Raw genomic sequence first — 18,425 nt, 5'->3', positions numbered from 1 at the left:
TTTGATGTTGTAGGTAACTGCTACTGACCCAGATAAGGATGCTGACCAGGAGGCCCTACGGTACTCCCTCCATGGCCAGGGAGCCGAGAGTGAGTTCATTATTGATGAGGTGACGGGGAAGATCTACGCTCAGAGGACTCTGAACCGGGAGGAGCGGGCCGTGTGGAGGTTTGTGGTCCTTGCCACAGATGAGGGAGGCGAGGGTCTGACCGGATTCACTGACATCATCATCAACGTGTGGGACATCAACGACAACGCGCCCATCTTCACCTGCGCCCCCGATTGTCATGGCAACGTGCCAGAGAACTCTGCCCCCGGCACGTCTGTCATGGAGATGACGGCCACCGACCTGGATGACTCGGCCGTGGGCCAGAACGCTGTGCTGTCCTACAGGATTGTGGGTAATACGGGTACAGGTGGCGGCGGCGGCTCTGACATGTTCAGCATTAACCCGTCCACGGGCACCATCTCGGTGGCAATGAGTAGCCTGGACCGGGAGCAGGCAGAGACCTACCTGCTGATGGTGGAGGCCAGGGACGGGGGTGGCATGACGGGCACGGGTACCGCCACCATCAGGGTGACAGATGTGAATGATCACGCACCCAGGTTCACGGAGCGATCCTGCCTGGCCAGGGTTCCTGAGAGCAGTGAGCCCAACGCAGTTGTGCTGGAACTGTCTGCTGAGGACTGGGACACAGGCGAGAACGCCCAGCTCACCTTCAGTGTGGTGGCAGGAGACCCAGAGCAGAAGTTTTTCATGGTGAGCCAACGGCAGGAGCAGCGTGGCACCCTGAGGCTGAAGAAGAGGCTGGACTACGAGAGGCCCAGTGAGCAGCGCTTCAACCTCACCCTGAAGGTCGAAGATCTGGACTTCTCCAGCTTTATCCACTGTGTCATAGAGGTAGAGGACTGTAACGACCACGCACCCATCTTCATCGCGCTTTCCCAGCCGCTGGCGCCCCTGCCCGAGGACGTGCCCGTGGGCAGCAGCGTGGCCAGGCTGACTGCTAGCGACTCTGACTCAGGCCAAAACAAGGAGATCACCTACAGAATCCTCCAGGAGTCAGACCCTCTGGGCCAGTTCTCTGTAGACCAGACTGGTCTAGTCACTGTGACCAGCGCTCTGGACAGAGAGACAGCAGCACAACACAACCTGGTCATCCTGGCTTCTGACCACGGCTCTCCACCCTTGACGGGCAGCGCCACCATTCAGCTGGCCCTGCTGGACGTCAACGACAACGGGCCGGAGTTTGAGGCAACGTACGCCCCAGTGGTGTGGGAGAACGTCTCTGGTCCCCAGCTGGTCAGACTCAACCAGACTTCCACACTGCTGCGGGCCGTAGACCGAGACTCAGCGGAGAACGGATCTCCATTCTACTTCAGCCTTCCCTTAGAGCTACACCACAGCAACGACTTCTACCTGCAGGATAACGGAAACGGCACGGCCACCATCACAGCCCTGAGGGCCTTCGACCGGGAGAGGCAGAAAGAGTTCCTCCTGCAGATCATCATGAGTGACAGCGGCCATCCGCCCAAGACGGTCACCAACACTCTGACCATCACCATAGGAGACGAGAACGACCATGCTCACCAGGCGGGAGAGAAGGAGATTTTTGTCAACAGTCACAGAGGTGAGATCACTGCCATCATCAATACACTATAGCGCATGTATTCATGCATAGCACAGCACCGAGAGAACAAATTCACAAAGAAATATATGAATGAGGAGCAAATCATTTGACCCTCAGTCTGACCTTTTCCAGGGCTTGAAGGTTTTGCTTCAACCGGGAGTTTATGAAAAGAAACCATGTCTCTTTTGTTGTTCTGGCACCTTTGTATAGTAAGAGCCGCTGTAGGAGCGAGCAATTAGGTATAGCTTATTCCCTTTTCTCCTCTTCAGGGTTAACTATGTATTCCTGGTTTTACCCCTCCTTTCACAAAATGAGTCAATACATTATGTTCCCCATTGCTGAAGCGCAGTGGAGAGTTGCTGGTAATATGTATTGATTCGTTTCTTTCAGACACATGTTCTTGTTGCCTTGCAATGACCATGATGGCGTTTCTCTAGCTAGCTGTTTTCAGAACACTTTATCCATGTGAACAGTGCTCTTTTTGACTATGCCTCTTTATGACACACACACACACACACACAGACACACACCCTTGAGAAAATCAATGTTCTTTGCCGACAGGGAGGATGCCGACCACTGTCCTGGGGAAGGTCTACGCCCCGGATCCTGATGATTGGGACAACAAGACCTATGCCTTTGAGGGACAAGTGCCCAAGTAAGACATCTCTAGCTCTCTTCCTTTGTATTTCTCTCACTTTCCCTCCCTCCGTCACCCTCTCTCAACGCGCCATAAACCTTGAGAGTGATGTCTCTCCCGACAGCCTCTCTGTCGTTGATGTTGTGGACCTGCACCTGAGACGAAGGTGCGAGACGAGCAGAGCAGAGGAGCCCTGAGCGACAGGGTGTTTTTTGAGACGGTTGCCTTGAGATCTCTGTGAAGGCTCAGCAGCTACAGCGGTGTTCGGAACATATCATACCATGTGACACCTTCGACGGCCTCACATCCAGAAGCATGACGACTACCACTGCTACAGCCCTGCGCTCACATACAGAACCTCAGATTGACTGTAGCTTTTTCCCCCCCAGAGAATCTGTTCTTTCAACACACGTAGCTACAGTATGTTGTTGAATCTATACGGAGTTAATATTTAATCTAGCATCTCTCATCTTCACTCGAGTAGAGAAACTTCTGCATTACTCAATAGGGAAAAGGTTGGAATCCAGTTGACTAATTTTGACACTTCATATTAAACACAGTTGGATTTGAAGATGATAAACCAGCTCATCTCAATGTCTCCTTCACTATTTGATGTGCCTGGGATCTTGCTTTGATTCCCAGTGTAATCAAACTTGAATGAGCTCAATCACAAAGGAAGTATGAAGTGGACCACAAGGAGTTGCTTCCTCTCATCTTTTTCTCTTATCTCTTTTATAATCTCCCCTTCCCTCCCCTTCTTTCTTCTCTCCTCCCTCCCTCTCTATTCTCTCCTCCCCCATATTTTCTTATTTTCTCTTCTTATATCTTCTCTCTTCCTGCTCTCTTTTATCTATTCCTTCTTTTATTCTGCTGTTTTGAATCATTGTGTCTTAATCTCCTCGTTCTGGTTCCCAAAGTCTCTCAGTCATTTCTTCTCATTTATGTCAACCCAGTATTCATTCACAGTGGTGTACCACCAAATCTAACTACAGACGCACCACAGGCTGCTCATTTTACATGCAATATATGAAGCATTGATGTTGCTGATGTGGTTTTTGATGCCTCCTCAGTTACTTCATCCTGAACAAGAGGACGGGATTCCTGATCATTAAGGAGAACACTCCCCCGGGCAGCTACGAGTTTCAGGTGTGCGTGTCAGACGGCGTGTGGCCAGACTCTGTCTCCGGGGTAACAGTGTATGTGAGGGAGCTGCGGGACGAGGCCATCTACAATTCTGGATCCCTGCGCCTGGCAGGTACAGTACAGTACACATGTCCTCTGAACTTTGACCTACTGTATGACCTGGGACACATCAGGGGTCAGAATGTTTTATATTGTTTCATGTTGTCATATGAAGATGATTTCTTATGTTTATAAGAATATATATTTTCAAGATACAATGCATGGGTTAGTAACAGTGGAAATATGTCATTCTTGGAAGTATGTAATTCTGAATTATAATTAGACAATGTTTTGCTTCCTCAGCACTTTCATTTTATGGTGTCAAGTATAGTCTGATGCACTGCTTGTGTGTATGAGAAGGAAATATACTTTGGAAGAGATGGTCTATGGCTGAGGGGATTTTATGATTTCTGAGATATTTAAATGAAAAGAGAGAGAGAGAATAATAGCGGAGGGAGTCATGGCTCATATAAGCTGATAAAGGGATTTGCTTCAAAAAACAGCAGCAGGCAAATGTAGTCACACCAACCAGGAGCCTTTACATTACAGCTGGTGGTTATATACTGTGTAACATTATTTATTTAAAGGAAACTGGGTAAACAGGATGTTTTATAATATGTTACTGTAAGTGATGAAAATGGAACCAAAATCTTCCGTAATGAATGTTTGTTTGCTCTCTGCTTCAGCCCATTTCATCTACAGTAGTGCCGACTGGTTTTGTAAATTTTTAGCCGGGTATTTCGAGTGCATCCTCTAAATGACAAAAATATCCACTGCATTTAGAGAGCTGTAGAGTTTGTATTGATCGAAATGGCTCGTGCCATAAAATGTCTGTTGAAGATGAGTGTTACTGGAAGCAGTATGGTAACAACTGCTGTAGTGCTGAGAACTGAACCACACTCAGACGCTCAACCTAGAGTGCAATTACACTAACCCTAATCAGTCCTGAGAACCCAGCAGAAATGTATTCATCTGACTTATCTGCAAGCCCAGCTCATATATCTATCCTCACAATTAAGTGTTTTACCATTTTCTTTTTAGGGAAACCAGGGCTCCATGTAGAAGAATTTGACATGAACAGTTGCGTTCATGAGTTTTATTGACAGATGTCAATAAAAAAAAATAAGGTCTGCCAAATAAAAAAACGGATAAAAATGAATTTATATGAATATTGTAAGTACATAAATGGTTTCCTCAGTGGGAAATGATTATCCAACTAGTCAGTTTCGACTGTGTGGCGTTTGGAGTTATGACAGCATCTATGTGAGCTTATTACAGTATGACATACACTATGTCCTGGGATTCCCTAGAAGAACCCCTTACCTTCTAATGACTCTTGTGTAGCTTGTGAGCATCATAGAGCAATGTGTGTGTTCGTGAGAGTCCCTTGTCTCACAAACACTGATCTAGCTCAGACACCATTAATCACACAGACATGGTTGGTATCTACGGACGTAGAAGAAGTAGGCAATTCCAATGGTCCAACCCCGACGTCTGTAGCTGAAACACACAATGTTTAAACAGTGTTAGAAGTCCAAAACTTGCTGCGTTACAGTGGGACTCATTGGGTTAAATATACATTTGTAGCCACAACCCAGAAAATCTTAAATGTCAACACCAAGACTGCCCCCAATCCAAATGCGTTTGTAAACAGCAATTACCTGAAGATAATTGGGATTGTGGAAGCCATTTTCAGGTTATTTCACAAATAAAGCACTCTGTAAACATTCCCATGGATTCCAAGTCTGAAGGATTATGAAAAATTCAACTTATTGTATTACTGACATAGCTTCCTTGACATTTTAAATCCCATTTCAAGAACAAATGTGGAAGGCAATAAGGACATGTACTGTTAAAGCTTCTTCTGGGAGATTAAGGCTCTTTGTGGAAAACTTGCAGGAGAATATGATTGAAATGTGAAATGTGTGATAAATAGTGAATCCTTGAGATGCCCACACCAGTTCACATAAGCATATATGACATCTTCAAAGAAACACACACACACACACTCACACACTCACACACACACACACACACACACACACACACACACACACACACACACACACACACACACACACACACACACACACACACACACACACACACACACACACACACACACACACACACAGCTTTATTTCTGTGAAATTTTTGGGGAGTAATAATGTTTGACCATTACAAATACTATTTTCCCTAACCCTTAACCTAACCCTAAATGTAACCTTAACCTAAAAACCCTATCCCTAAACCTAACCCTAACCTTAACCCTAACCTTAACCCCAAAACCCTAAATCTAACCCTTAAGCTTAAAATAGCAAATTCAGAAAATGAAGAAATCTTTTTTTATTGTTTTCCTACCTTGTCAGGACATTCGGGTGAATTATTAGGACATTAGGGTCCTGGTAAAGGAAGGAAAAAGGTAGGAAAACAAGTACACACACACACTGACTCTCTTTCGCTCTCTTGCTCAAACGCACAGCCCTCTGGGTAATGTCTAGTATGTTGGATAAAGAACTTTGAAACGGCTTGAGTGTGTCCTTTTCGGTCTGTGAGATTAGTTAGAAAAAGTTTAATGTTTAATCCTTCATTCCATTCTCCCCCTTCCCTCCCTTCTGTCTAACTCCGGGGCCCACCTCACCTGTTTGCATCTCTCTAAGGTCCTGTTTCATGCGATCAATAAAAATAGAAATTGGAAAAAATATCTTCAGTTCACCTCTGGGATTAACACCAATACTAACCTCTGAGTCTGTCTCAAGGTCCTATTGACCCAGTCAACTGAGACCCTCTACTCTGTCACCATCAGTGTGTCTGTCTGCTGACCTGACATGACAGGGGCATGCTAGTCTCTTTTAATGGAGGTAGTTTGTATTTACTGTGCCTTATGTATTTATTTGGACAGTGAAGCTAAAACATTTCATTTGGCTCTATACTCCACGATTTTGGATTTGAGATCAAATGTTTTATATGAGGAAACAGTACAGAATGTCACCTTTTATTTGAGGGTATTTTCATACATATCTGTTGCACCATTTACAAATCAATGCATCAATGCATGTATCTAGTCCCCCCATTTGAAGGTGTAATAATTATTTTGACAAATTCACTTATATGGTATTCAGTTTAGTCAAAAGTTTAGTATTTTGGTCCCATATTCCCAGCATGCAATGACTACATCAAGCGTGTGACTCTACAAAGTTATTGGATGCATTTGCAGTTTTTTTTGGTTGTGTTTCGGGTTGTTGTGCCCAATAGAAACGAATGGTTAATAATGTATTGTGTCATTTTGGAGTCACTTTTATTGGAAATAAGACTAGAATATGTTTCTGAACACTTTTACATTAATGTGGATGCTACCATGATTATGGATCATAATGAATTAATCATGAAAGTTACAGATTAAAGTGACTCCAAAATGACACTACATTATTTACAATTCATTTCTATTGGACACAGCGTAATCCGAAACACAACCACAGCAAATTGCAAATGCATCCAACAAGTTTGTAGTCACAAGCTTGATTTAGTCATTGCATGATAGGAATATGGGACCGAATACTAAACTTTTGAATTAATGTTATATACTGTAAGGGAATTTGTCCAAATACTTATGACACATTCAAATGTGGGAACTAGATACATAAAGTGTTTTCATTTGAAGAGTTGAATTCCAAAATACTATCCATTTTAAGAAACGTTGGTGAATTAGCGCTATTCAAATAAATTTAAATTCTTGTTAATCTAACTGCATTGTGCGATTTACAATAGGCTTTACAGCGAAAGCATACCATGCGATTGTTTGAGGACGGCGCCCCACATCATCATATTTTTCAACCAGCACAGGCTTCATAAAATCACAAATAGCGATTAAATAAATCACTTACTTTTGAAGATCTCCCTCTGTTTGCAATCCCAAGGTTCCCAGATACAACATGAATGGTAGTTTTGTTAGATAAAATCCTTCTTTATTTCCCAAAAAGTCTGTTAGTTGGTGCCATCAATTTCAGTAATCCACTCGTTCAACATGTAGACAAAGGAATCCAAAAACCTACCGCTAAACTTTGTTCAAACAAGTCAAACTACGTTTCTATTTAATCCTCAGGTACCCTAAAATGTAAATAAACTATCATATTTCATACGGAAAGAAGTATGTTCAATAGAAAAGTAAAATTAGCAGGCGCGCGAACAAACTGATTTTCCACTGAGACTCTTTGTACCAAAACTCCAAATTCTTCTTTGTTTTGGAAGAAACAAGCCTGAAACCTTGAACAAAGACTGTTGACATCTAGTGGAAGCCATAGCTTTCCATTATAAGAGCCTAGGACCTAAAGAAAAAAATCTGGTTGGTTTATCTTTGGATATTTGCCTACCATATCAATTGTATTATAGTCTCATACATTATTTTAACATTTCTACAAACTTCAAAGTGTTTTCTATCCAATGCTACCAATTATATGCATATCCTGGCTTCTGGGTCTGGGTAACAGGCAGTTTACTTTGGGCACGTCAGTCAGGCGGAAATTCAGGAAAATAGACCCTAGCCCTAAGCAGTTTTAAAGAATTGAACATCTGTAGATGGACTACAGACAATTTATTGTTGAAAGTCAGCAGACATGCAGTTGGCATGTTACTGATAGTCTGTAGATAGGCCATCGGTAGATGCTCTACAAGTGTTACCATACCCTTAAATATAGAACTTGTTATCTAATATCCAATAGCTTCAGTGTCCAAATAAAAACTTAGGGGGGTGTATGTGTATGTCTTTGTTTTGTGTGCATGTGTGCGTGTGTGTGCATGTGTGCATGTGTGCGTGTGTGTGCATGTTTGTGTGCATGTGTGCGTGTGTGTGTGTATCCCCCTAATGCCCGTGGGAAGGAGAGTCAATGTGATCATTGCATTTGATCAAAGCCAGGTGTAAATCTGTCCCTCCATGTTAAAGACAGTCCCTGCCCGTCTCCCACAGCACTGGTAATGAGACCAGACAGATGGCGACAGCATCCCCTCACTGAGCTCCATTTCCATTCTCTTAATGTCAATCTAGGATTCCTCCCTCTGTCTGCTCCCATACCCTTAATCACACTGAGCAACACTGACACTCCTCGGGACCTAATGATCCCAGATTGACACAGCTCAGGTGTTCCCAGCATGGCACTTAAAGCCTGCCGTCAGCCTGGAGATTAAGAGTGGGAGAGATGAGAGCACACAGACACACTACACATTGTCAGAAAGTTACACACACACTCACATATTTAGTCAGAAAGTTACACACACACTACACATTGTCAGAAAGTTACACACACACTCACATATTTAGTCAGAAAGTTACACACACACACTCACATATTTAGTCAGAAAGTTACACACACACTCACATATTTAGTCAGAAAGTTACACACACACTCACATATTTAGTCACACAGTTACACACACTAAACTTTGTAGAAACACCCAAATTCAAAAACATGCATTTATTAATCGTTTCATTCATCAGATATGACTATTGGAGCCTTCTCCCTTCTAACTATTTATAACTATGTCACTGATATCATTAAAATTGGATGAAATCTCTTTCCTTTCCACCTGTCTCCTGTGTGCTGAAGAGTTTCGATTGGAGCAGTAGGGGGACACTGTCTGTGTCAAACAGGGCCCAGGGGACTGAGGGGAGTGGGGGTGGGCAGAGGTAAAGCCCAGGGCCCCTGCTCCAGCTCCAGCTCCCCTCTCTCTCCTAATCCCATGCTAGAAGGTGTCGGCTCAATTAGAGGCATCCTTGACTCAGGGGAGAGACGGCCTCGGCTCAGGAGCTCTCTCACCTTGGCACCCTCTCCTTGGCAAAGCTGCCATGCTCCACATTGAGGTTGAAGGCTGTTCCGTCCCCACCCCCCCCACTCAATATCCCCGACATGGCCAGAGTGGTCTTTCTGTGTAAGTGTTGGCTGTGACATTGTGTAGCAGGGCTGGGTGGTGTCTGTCTTGCTGGGCCAGGGCCAGGGCCAGGGCCAGTGGCAGGGCCAGTGGCTCTTGGGTGTGGAGAGGGGAGGGGATTGACAGGGCCTGTCTGGTCAGGTCTGGGAACACATTCTGTTTATTGCCTGTATGTTTCTCCTGCTCATTGAAGAGATTTGGGGGATGCATCGATTTAGCCTCGAAAAACGAGAGGGACGAGTCCTCTGGCATATGTTGGCTTCTATTCTGATCTTGTATAACTTTGTTTGTTTTCGTGTCTGTGTGTGTGTGTGTGTTGCAGACGTCACAGCGAAGGAGTTTATTGAGCAGCGTGGCAGCGTGAAGAGTCGCTATGAACTGCTGGTGGACTTCCTGTCAGAGATGTTGGCGGTGGGCGTTGATGACATCAACGTCTTCGGCCTGATGGACATCAGGGAGAGGACACTGGACGTGCGCTTCGCGGTGCACAGCAGTCCCTTCCTCAGAGCAGAGAAACTACAGGGATACCTCGCTGCTCACAAACAAAAGGTACTGTATAATGATGACCCTACTGTGATTTTCTGTGAGTAAAACAAATTGTAATAAAACAACGATGGTGTGATTATTTTAATGAGCCTCACTCAATGTTAAGCATTAGAAGATGCAACCCTAACTTGACCCCACTGAAAATACACACAGGATTACTGGACAGAAGACATTTACATGTATGGTCCAATTATGGAAAATACAGTCACTCAGGATTGTTGCTAGCCTATTTTGAAGAGAGGGGGATTTCAATCGAAAAAAAGATGCAATATGTATTTGTGTAGCCTTGTGTTTTCCACATAATGAAAAATGTAACCCTCTAGTTTTTTTGAGCTGGTTTGAGTGGATGTTACGAATGGATTATGTAACATTGCAATGTCAATTACAGTATAATATATCTGAAGCTGCTATTATGGTGCTGTCACTTTGAATACATTAGTTATTGCAGTATTGGACTGTATTCACCAGACCAGCTATAGATTATTGTGGGCTGTTGAGCCTTACAGTGTAGTTGTTACACAGGGACAATCTTTAAAGTTAAACCAGACCATTAAATCGCCTAGTGGTTAACCGTGTTGGGCCAGTAACCAAAAGGTCACTGGTTTGAATCCCTGAGCCGACTAGGTGAAAAATCTTGAGCAAGGCACTTAACCCTACTGTAATTGCTCTTTTAAGTCGCTCTGGTTAAGAGAGTCTGTAAAATTACTAAATTTACAATTTCAAAATTGTAATCATCCTCCTTACCCTACACTTAGATTCTGCTTCCTCCTGTTCTGACATCTCTTCATTGAGGCGCACATTCACTTCCTCTTTCATGCAGTTGAAAGCTAGAGAGGAATAGTGTAGGGAGAGAAAGAGAGAGAGAGGGGGATATACAGAGTTAGAGAAGGAGAGGGAAATTAGTGAAAGAGAGAGATAGAGATAGAAAGAAAGAGAAAGGGAGAGAGAGAAGGAAAGGAGAAAGAGAGGTTGGGGATGCTTCAGGTGTGGTTTGTGGTTGGTCTGTGCTCTTTCATCTGGATTTTGTGTGCCCCTCTGAAAAGACATTGATCACAATGAGATGTGAAGCGTGGCGAGTGAAGATGAGAGGGAAATAGGGATGGGGGACGGCTGCGGTTATTAAAGTTCGCAATTCTACAGTAATGCTCAGAAATATGAGACAAAATGGTATTTTCTCTTTCTCTCTCTCGCTGTTGCTTTCACGGCAATAGAGATTTCCCTTGCTGGTAGAGCATTTCAATTCTTAGTGCACCCCTGACAGTTTTAAGAAAGAACATATTGGTTTGCTGTGGTTAAATCCATTGATATGTAGACCAAGTTCTATATTCCTCTTGTAGAAGTAATAAAGTGTCTAGAGAGAAGGGATGTTCTAGTTGATTTTGGAAAGTGAAACGGGACCCTTTTGTGTTATAGATCTCTGCTTCCAGGCCTTTTGTTGTGAGACTTCATTTCTGGATCCTGTAATGTAAAATGGGTTGTCTGGGTACATGGCCAATCCAAAAATAATTATAAGTAAGTTATATCGAAATATCCAAACATAGCCCTACATACTCTTTGTCAGCGTCTTGCCGGTAGATGATATTGTGAAGGAAAATGCCTCCCCTAAGTCCCATAATAAAAACGGTATTTTGAAGTACACTACATGACCAAAAGTATGTGGACACAGCATTCCAAAATCATGGGCATTAATATGGAGTTGGTCCCCCCTTTGCTGTTGTAACAGCCTCCACTCTTCTGGGAAGGCTTTCCACTAGATGTTGGAACATTGCTGCGGGGCTTCCATTCGGCCATAAAAGCGTTAGTGAGGTCGGTCAGGCACTGATGTTGGGCGATTAGGCCTGGCTTGCAGTCGGCATTCCAATTCATCCCAAAGGTGTTCGATGGGGTTGAGGTCAGGGCTCTGTGCAGGCCAGTGAAGTTCTTCCACACCAATCAGTCATTGTATGCTGTAGTGTTAAGATTTCCCTTCACTGGAACTAAGGGGCCTAGCCCGAACCATAAAAGAACAGCCCCAGACCATTATTCCTCCTGCACCAAATTTTACAGTTGGCATTATGCATTCGGGCAGTGATTCATCACTCCAGAGAACACGTTTACACTGCACCAGAGTCCAATGGTGGTGAGCTTTACACCACTCCAGCCGACGCTTGGCATTGTGCATGGTGATCTTAGGCTCGTGTGTGGCTGCTCGGCCATGGAAACCCATTTCATGAAGTTACAGACGAACAGGTCTTGTGCTGACTTTTTTACAGAAATATTTGTCTATGGAGATTGGCTGTGTGCTCGGTTTTATACCTGTCAGCAACGGGTGTGGCTAAAATAGCCAAATCCCAAAATTTGAAGGGATGTCCACATACGTTTGTATATACAGTGGCTTGCAAAAGTTTTCACCCCCTTTGCATTTTTCCTATTTTTTTGCCTTACAACCTGGAACTAAAATGAATTTTGGGGGGTTTGTATGATTTTATTAACACAACATGCCTACCACTTTGAAGATGCAAAATATGTTTTATTGTGAAACCAACAAGAAATAAGAAAAAAAACAGAAAAGTGTGTCACGACTTCCGCCGAAGTGGGTCCCTCTCCTTGTTCAGGCGGCGTTCGGCGGTCGTCGTCATCGGTTTTCTAGTTGCCACCGATCCACGTTTTCTTTTTCCATTTGTTTTGTCTTCATTGTAAACACCTGATTTCATTTACATTTACATTTACGTCATTTAGCAGACGCTATTATCCAGAGCGACTTACAAATTGGTGCATTCACCTTATGATATCCAGATTTCTATTTCTTAATTATTGTTCCCTATTTAACCCTCTGGTTTCCCCATTGGTTTTGTGCGTGTTTGTTCTGTGTTAAGCTGTCGCGCGTATTTGTGAGCTGAGTTTGTTTCCCTGCGTGGAATATTTTGTTCTTTTGTTGAGTAAAGATCTTTTACTCATTCTCCGTGTCCTGCGCCTTACTCCATCCCACCTGCTGCACATTGACTCTTGACAAACTGAGCGTGCATAACTATTCACCCCCGCAAAGTCAATACTTTGTAGAGCCACCTTTTGCAGCAATTACAGCTGCAAGTCTCTTGGGGTATGTCTCTAAAAGCTTGGCACATCTAGCCACTGGGATTTTTGCCCATTCTTCAAGGCAAAACTGCTTCAGCTCCTTCAAGTTGAATGGGTTCCGCTGGTGTACAGCAATCTTTAAGTCATACCACAGATTCTCAATTGGATTGAGGTCTGTGCTTTGACTAGGCCATTCCAAGACATGTAAATGTTTCCCCTTAAACCACTCAAGTGTTGCTTTAGCAGTATGCTTAGGGTCATTGTCCTGCTGGAAGGTGAACCTCCGTCCTAGTCTCAAATCTCTGGAAGACTGAATCAGGTTTCCCTCAAGAATCTCCCTGTATTTAGTGCCATCCATCATTCCTTCAATTCTGACCAGTTTCCCAGTCCCTGCTGATGAAAAACATCCCCACAGTATGATGCTGCCACCACCATGCTTCACTGTGGGGATGGGGTTCTCGGGGTGGTGAGAGGTGTTGGGTTTGCGCCAGACATAGTATTTTCCTTGATGGCCAAAAAGCTCAATTTTAGTCTCATCTCACCAGAGTACCTTCTTTCATATGTTTGGGGAGTCTCCCACATGCCTTTTGGCGAACACCAAACGTGTTTACTTATTTTTTTCTTTAAGCAATGGCTTTTTCTGGCTGCACTTCCGTAAAGCCCAGCTCTGTGGAGTGTACGGCTTAAAGTGGTCCTATGGACAGATACTCCAATCTCCGTTGTGGAGCTTTGCAGCTTCTTCAGGGTTATCTTTGGTCTCTTTGTTGCCTCTCTGATTAATGCCCTCCTTGCCTGGTCCGTGAGTTTTGGTGGGCGGCCCTCTCTTGGCAGGTTTGTTGTGGTACCATATTCTTTCAAATTTTAAATAATGTATTTAATGGTGTTCCGTGGGATGTTCAAAGTTTCAGATATTTTTTTATAACCCAACCCTGATCTGTACAACTTTGTCCCTGACCTGTTTGGAGAGCTCCTTGGTCTTCATGGTGCTGCTTGCTTGGTGGTGCCCCTTGCTTAGTGGTGTTGCAGACTGTGGGGCCTTTCAGAACAGGTGTATATATACTGAGATCATGTGACACTTTGATTGCACACAGGTGTACTTTATTTAACTAATTATGTGACTACTGAAGGTACTTGGTTGTACCAGATCTTATTTAGGGGCTTCATAGCAAAGGGGCTTGGTTGTACCAGATCTTATTTAGGGGCTTCATAGCATACATATGCACGCACCCCTTTTCAATCTTTTTTAAATACATTTTTTTGAAACAAGTTATTTTTTTCATTTCACTTCACCAATTTGGACTATTTTGTGTATGTCCATTACTTGAAATACAAATAAAAATCCAGGTTAAACTACAGGTTGTAATGCAACAAAATAGGAAAAACACCAAGGGGTATGAATACTTTTGCAAGGCACTTTATAGTGTATATTGTAGCTCTGTTGCTGATCGGCTGGGGGTCTGTGGATTGTGAATAGGGCATGTGATATTGGTTGAGTTGTGAGTGTAGTGGTGGAATAGGCATGGGGAGAGGGAGCCCCTTTGTTACTTTTAAACAGTGTTTTATTTACTGCCCCTGATCTCTGACAGCCCATCCCTACCCTATTTCCCCATGTATGCTCTTCTCCCTTCTCTTTCCGCTCTCTCCCAGTGTGTGTGTGTCTGTGGATTTGAACACTCAAGATCCCCCTGCAGCCTGCTGGGATTGAGGAAGTGGACATCTCAGTATGTTCCTAACCCCAAAGGTTCTCCTCTCTTCTCCCCGTTTACCCCTCTGTTTTCCTCTTCATATCCCTTATGCCCTGCTGTCCCCCCCCTCATCTTCCCCTCAACCCCTCCCATACACACACCCTGTGATGTGGCAAAGGCAGAGACACACTGACAGAAACAAACAATGCCTAAAAAACATGAGGTGAGAGACACCCAGGGGCAGGGTGAAGCAGGAAAAAACTTTTCTGGTAACACTTTCTATGAAGTCCATATGCATAGTGCATTATACAGCATTATACTTGTTCTCATAATGCATTATAAAGCATTACCCATGTTCTCATAATGCACTCTGGTAGAGTAATAATGCAGTATAAACCCGTGGCGGTCAGTGCTGTTTAAGATTAGGGAGGACATTTTGGGGGGGATTATGAGCATGTCCTTATTTCTATTACAGCATGTTGGATGACTGTCACTCAAATTCCATTCACCTAGTTCAATGTAACTGCGATAGGTTTAAGCTACTACATTTTTTTAAACATTTTAGTCATTTAGCAGACGCTCTTATCCAGAGCGACTTACAGTAGTGAATGCATACATTTCAATTAATTTCATACATTTTTTTTTTCTCGTACTGGCCCCCCGTGGGAATCAAACCCACAACCCTGGCGTTGCAAACACCATTGCAATCACCATGCTCTACCAACTAAGCCACAGGGAGGACATGATACTCTAATTGTCCCTATACCCATAATGAGGTTGCTACAACCTAGCTTATGAATGACAGTTTACAGCATAGGTGCACACAGGTCGAGAGACAAATGTGAGGTGACAGACAGTGACATTCAGTACCACCTTGCACACTCTTGCCTGGATGTAGATGATATAGGGTGTAATCATTTGTCGAACAGTTGCAAACAGGAGTTTATATTGGACAAATTCAGGTATGTTCATCCCCGTTTTGTTCCATTTGCTTCCGTTTAAAAAATGTTTTCAGCATAATCGGCGGAATGAATACACCCCTGATCTCGCGTAAACACAGTTCACTTTCATAGCAGCCACGTTGTATTCCTTCTCGCATTCATGTGGTCTACCTCCTCTCACCTCTTCCCTTCGCTTGTGGACTTCAATGCACAACACATCAGCTGTACATGACCAGGCAAAATAACCTTTCCAAACCAAACCGCTACACACAGCCTACATCGTTGTCACCATATTAGCTAAAGTAACATCATAGTCAGCATAGCTAACAGAACTAACGCGTTAGTAAACGCGCTACAATCATGCAGTAACGTTAGTGTACAGTCAGTGAGCAGTTACACCAGTGGGACCTGGTGGCAATAAATGAGTAATATCAAAAGCTGACCTTGACTTGGAAGAGTTCCAGTGTTGTGTTGGAAAGTCATAGCCAGTTAGCTTACATAGCATCCCTCTGTTTGAGCGGGGTGTTTCAGTAGGCTAAACTAGCTGAAAGTGAAAAAAACTGAGGAAATCTCTCTAACATAGCATCCCTCAGTTTTAGCTAACATAGCATCCTCTCTTTAAGCAGGGTGTTTCAGTAGGCTCAACTAGCTAGCTGTAATTATGAAATCTCTCTCTCTATTTCTTTTATTTATTTATTTATTTAACCTTTATTTAACCAGGTAGGCAAGTTGAGAACAAGTTCTCATTTACAATTGCGACCTGGCCAAGATAAAGCAAAGCAGTTCGACACATACAACAACACAGAGTTACACATGGAGTAAAACAAACATACAGTCAATAATACAGTAGAAACATAAGTCTATATACAATGTGAGCAAATGAGGTGAGATAAGGGAGGTAAAGGCAAAAAAGGCCATGGTGGCAAAGTAAATACAATATAGCAAGTAAAACACTGGAATGGTAGATTTGCAGTGGAAGAAAGTACAAAGTAGAAATAGAAATAATGGGGTGCAAAGGAGCAAAATAAATAAATAAATACAGTAGGGGAAGAGGGTAGTTGTATGGGCTAAATTATAGATGGGCTATGTGCAGTGATCTGTGAGCTGCTCTGACAGCTGGTGCTTAAAGCTAGTGAGGGAGATAAGCGTTTCCAGTTTCAGAGATTTTTGTAGTTCGTTCCAGTCATTGGCAGCAGAGAACTGGAAGGAGAGACAGCCAAAGGAGGAATTGGCTTTGGGGGTGACCAGAGAGATATACCTGCTGGAGCGCGTGCAACAGGTGGGTGCTACTATGGTGACCAGTGAGCAGAGATAAGGGGGGACTTTACCTAGCAGGGTCTTGTAGATGACCTGGAGCCAGTGGGTTTGGCGACGAGTATGAAGCAAGGGCCAGCCAACGAGAGCATACAGGTCGCAGTGGTGGGTAGTATATGGGGCTTTGGTGACAAAACGGATGGCACTGTGATAGACTGCATCTAGTTTATTGAGAAGGGTATTGGAGGCTATTTTCTAAATTACATCGCCGAAGTCGAGGATCGGTAGTATGGTCAGTTTTACAAGGGTATGTTTGGCAGCATGAGTGAAGGATGCTTTCTTGCGAAATAGGAAGCCAATTCTAGATTTAACTTTGGATTGGAGATGTTTGATGTGAGTCTGGAAGGAGAGCTTACAGTCTAACCAGACACCTAGGTATTTGTAGTTGTCCACATATTCTAAGTCCAGAGTAGTGATGCTAGATGGGCGGGCAGGTGCAGGCAGCGATCGGTTGAAGAGCATGCATTTAGTTTTACTTGTATTTAAGAGCAGTTGGAGGCCACGGAAGGACAGTTGTATGGCATTGAAGCTCGTCTGGAGGGTTGTTGACACAGTGTCCAAAGAAAGGCCTGAAGTATACAGAATGGTGTCGTCTGCGTAGAGGTGGATCAGAGACTCACCAGCAGCAAGAGAGACATCATTGATGTATACAGAGAAAAGAGTTGGCCCAATAATTGAACCATGTGGCAACCCCTTAGAGAATACCAGAGACCCTGACAACAGACCATCCGATTTGACACATTGAACTCTATCAGAGAAGTAGTTGGTGGACCAGGCGAGGCAATCATTTGAGAAGCCAAGGCTATTGAGTCTGCCGATGAGGATGCGGTGATTGACAGAGTCGAAAGCCTTGGCCAGGTCAATGAATACGGCAGCACAGTATTGTTTCTTATCGATGGCAGTTACGATATCGTTTAGGACCTTGAGCATGGCTGAGGTGCACCCATGACCAGCTCTGAAACCAGATTGCATAGCGGAGAAGGTGCGGTGTTGCTTGCCTTGAAGCGAGCATAGAAGTGATTTAGCTCATCTGGTAGGCTCGTGTCACTGGGCAGCTCGGGGCTGTGCTTCCCTTTGTAGTCTGTAATAGTTTGCAAGCCCTGCCACATAAGGTGAGCGTCGGAGCTGGTGTAGTATGATTAAGTCTTAGCCCTGTATTGAAGCTTTGCCTATTTGATGGTTCGTCGCAGGGCATAGCAGGATTTATTGTAAGCTTCCGGGTTAGAGTCCCGCCCCTTTAGCTCAGTGCGAATGTTGCCTGTAATCCATGGCTTCTGGTTGGGGTATGTAAGTACAGTCACTGTGGGGACGACGTCCTCGATGCACTTATTGATAAAGCCAGTGACTGATGTGGTGTACTCCTCAATGCCATCGGAAGAATCCCGGAACATGTTCCAGTCTGTGATAGCAAAACAGTCCTGTACTTTAGCATCTGCTTCATCTGACCACTTTTTTATAGACCGAGTCACTGGTGCTTCCTGCTTGAATTTTTTTTTGTAAGCAGGAATCAGGA

At 43.9% G+C, this 18,425-nt stretch overlaps 1 protein-coding gene across 1 annotated transcript in view; it reads left to right on the top strand.

The window, feature by feature from the left end:
- si:ch211-186j3.6 (neural-cadherin) overlaps positions 1–18,425 on the top strand; it is a 232,342-nt gene that overhangs the window by 162,144 nt on the left and 51,773 nt on the right. The window contains exons 18-21 of the mRNA XM_014126570.3: positions 14–1,631; positions 2,193–2,286; positions 3,339–3,523; positions 9,695–9,921. Coding sequence (XP_013982045.2) covers positions 14–1,631; positions 2,193–2,286; positions 3,339–3,523; positions 9,695–9,921 — 2,124 coding nt within the window. The remainder of the gene's footprint in view (positions 1–13; positions 1,632–2,192; positions 2,287–3,338; positions 3,524–9,694; positions 9,922–18,425) is intronic.

Source organism: Salmo salar, chromosome 11 (genome assembly GCF_965601325.2).
Source record: "Salmo salar chromosome 11, fSalSal1, whole genome shotgun sequence".
Taxonomy (NCBI): Eukaryota; Metazoa; Chordata; class Actinopteri; order Salmoniformes; family Salmonidae; genus Salmo; species Salmo salar.
This window is presented reverse-complemented; position numbering and strand designations above follow the sequence as displayed.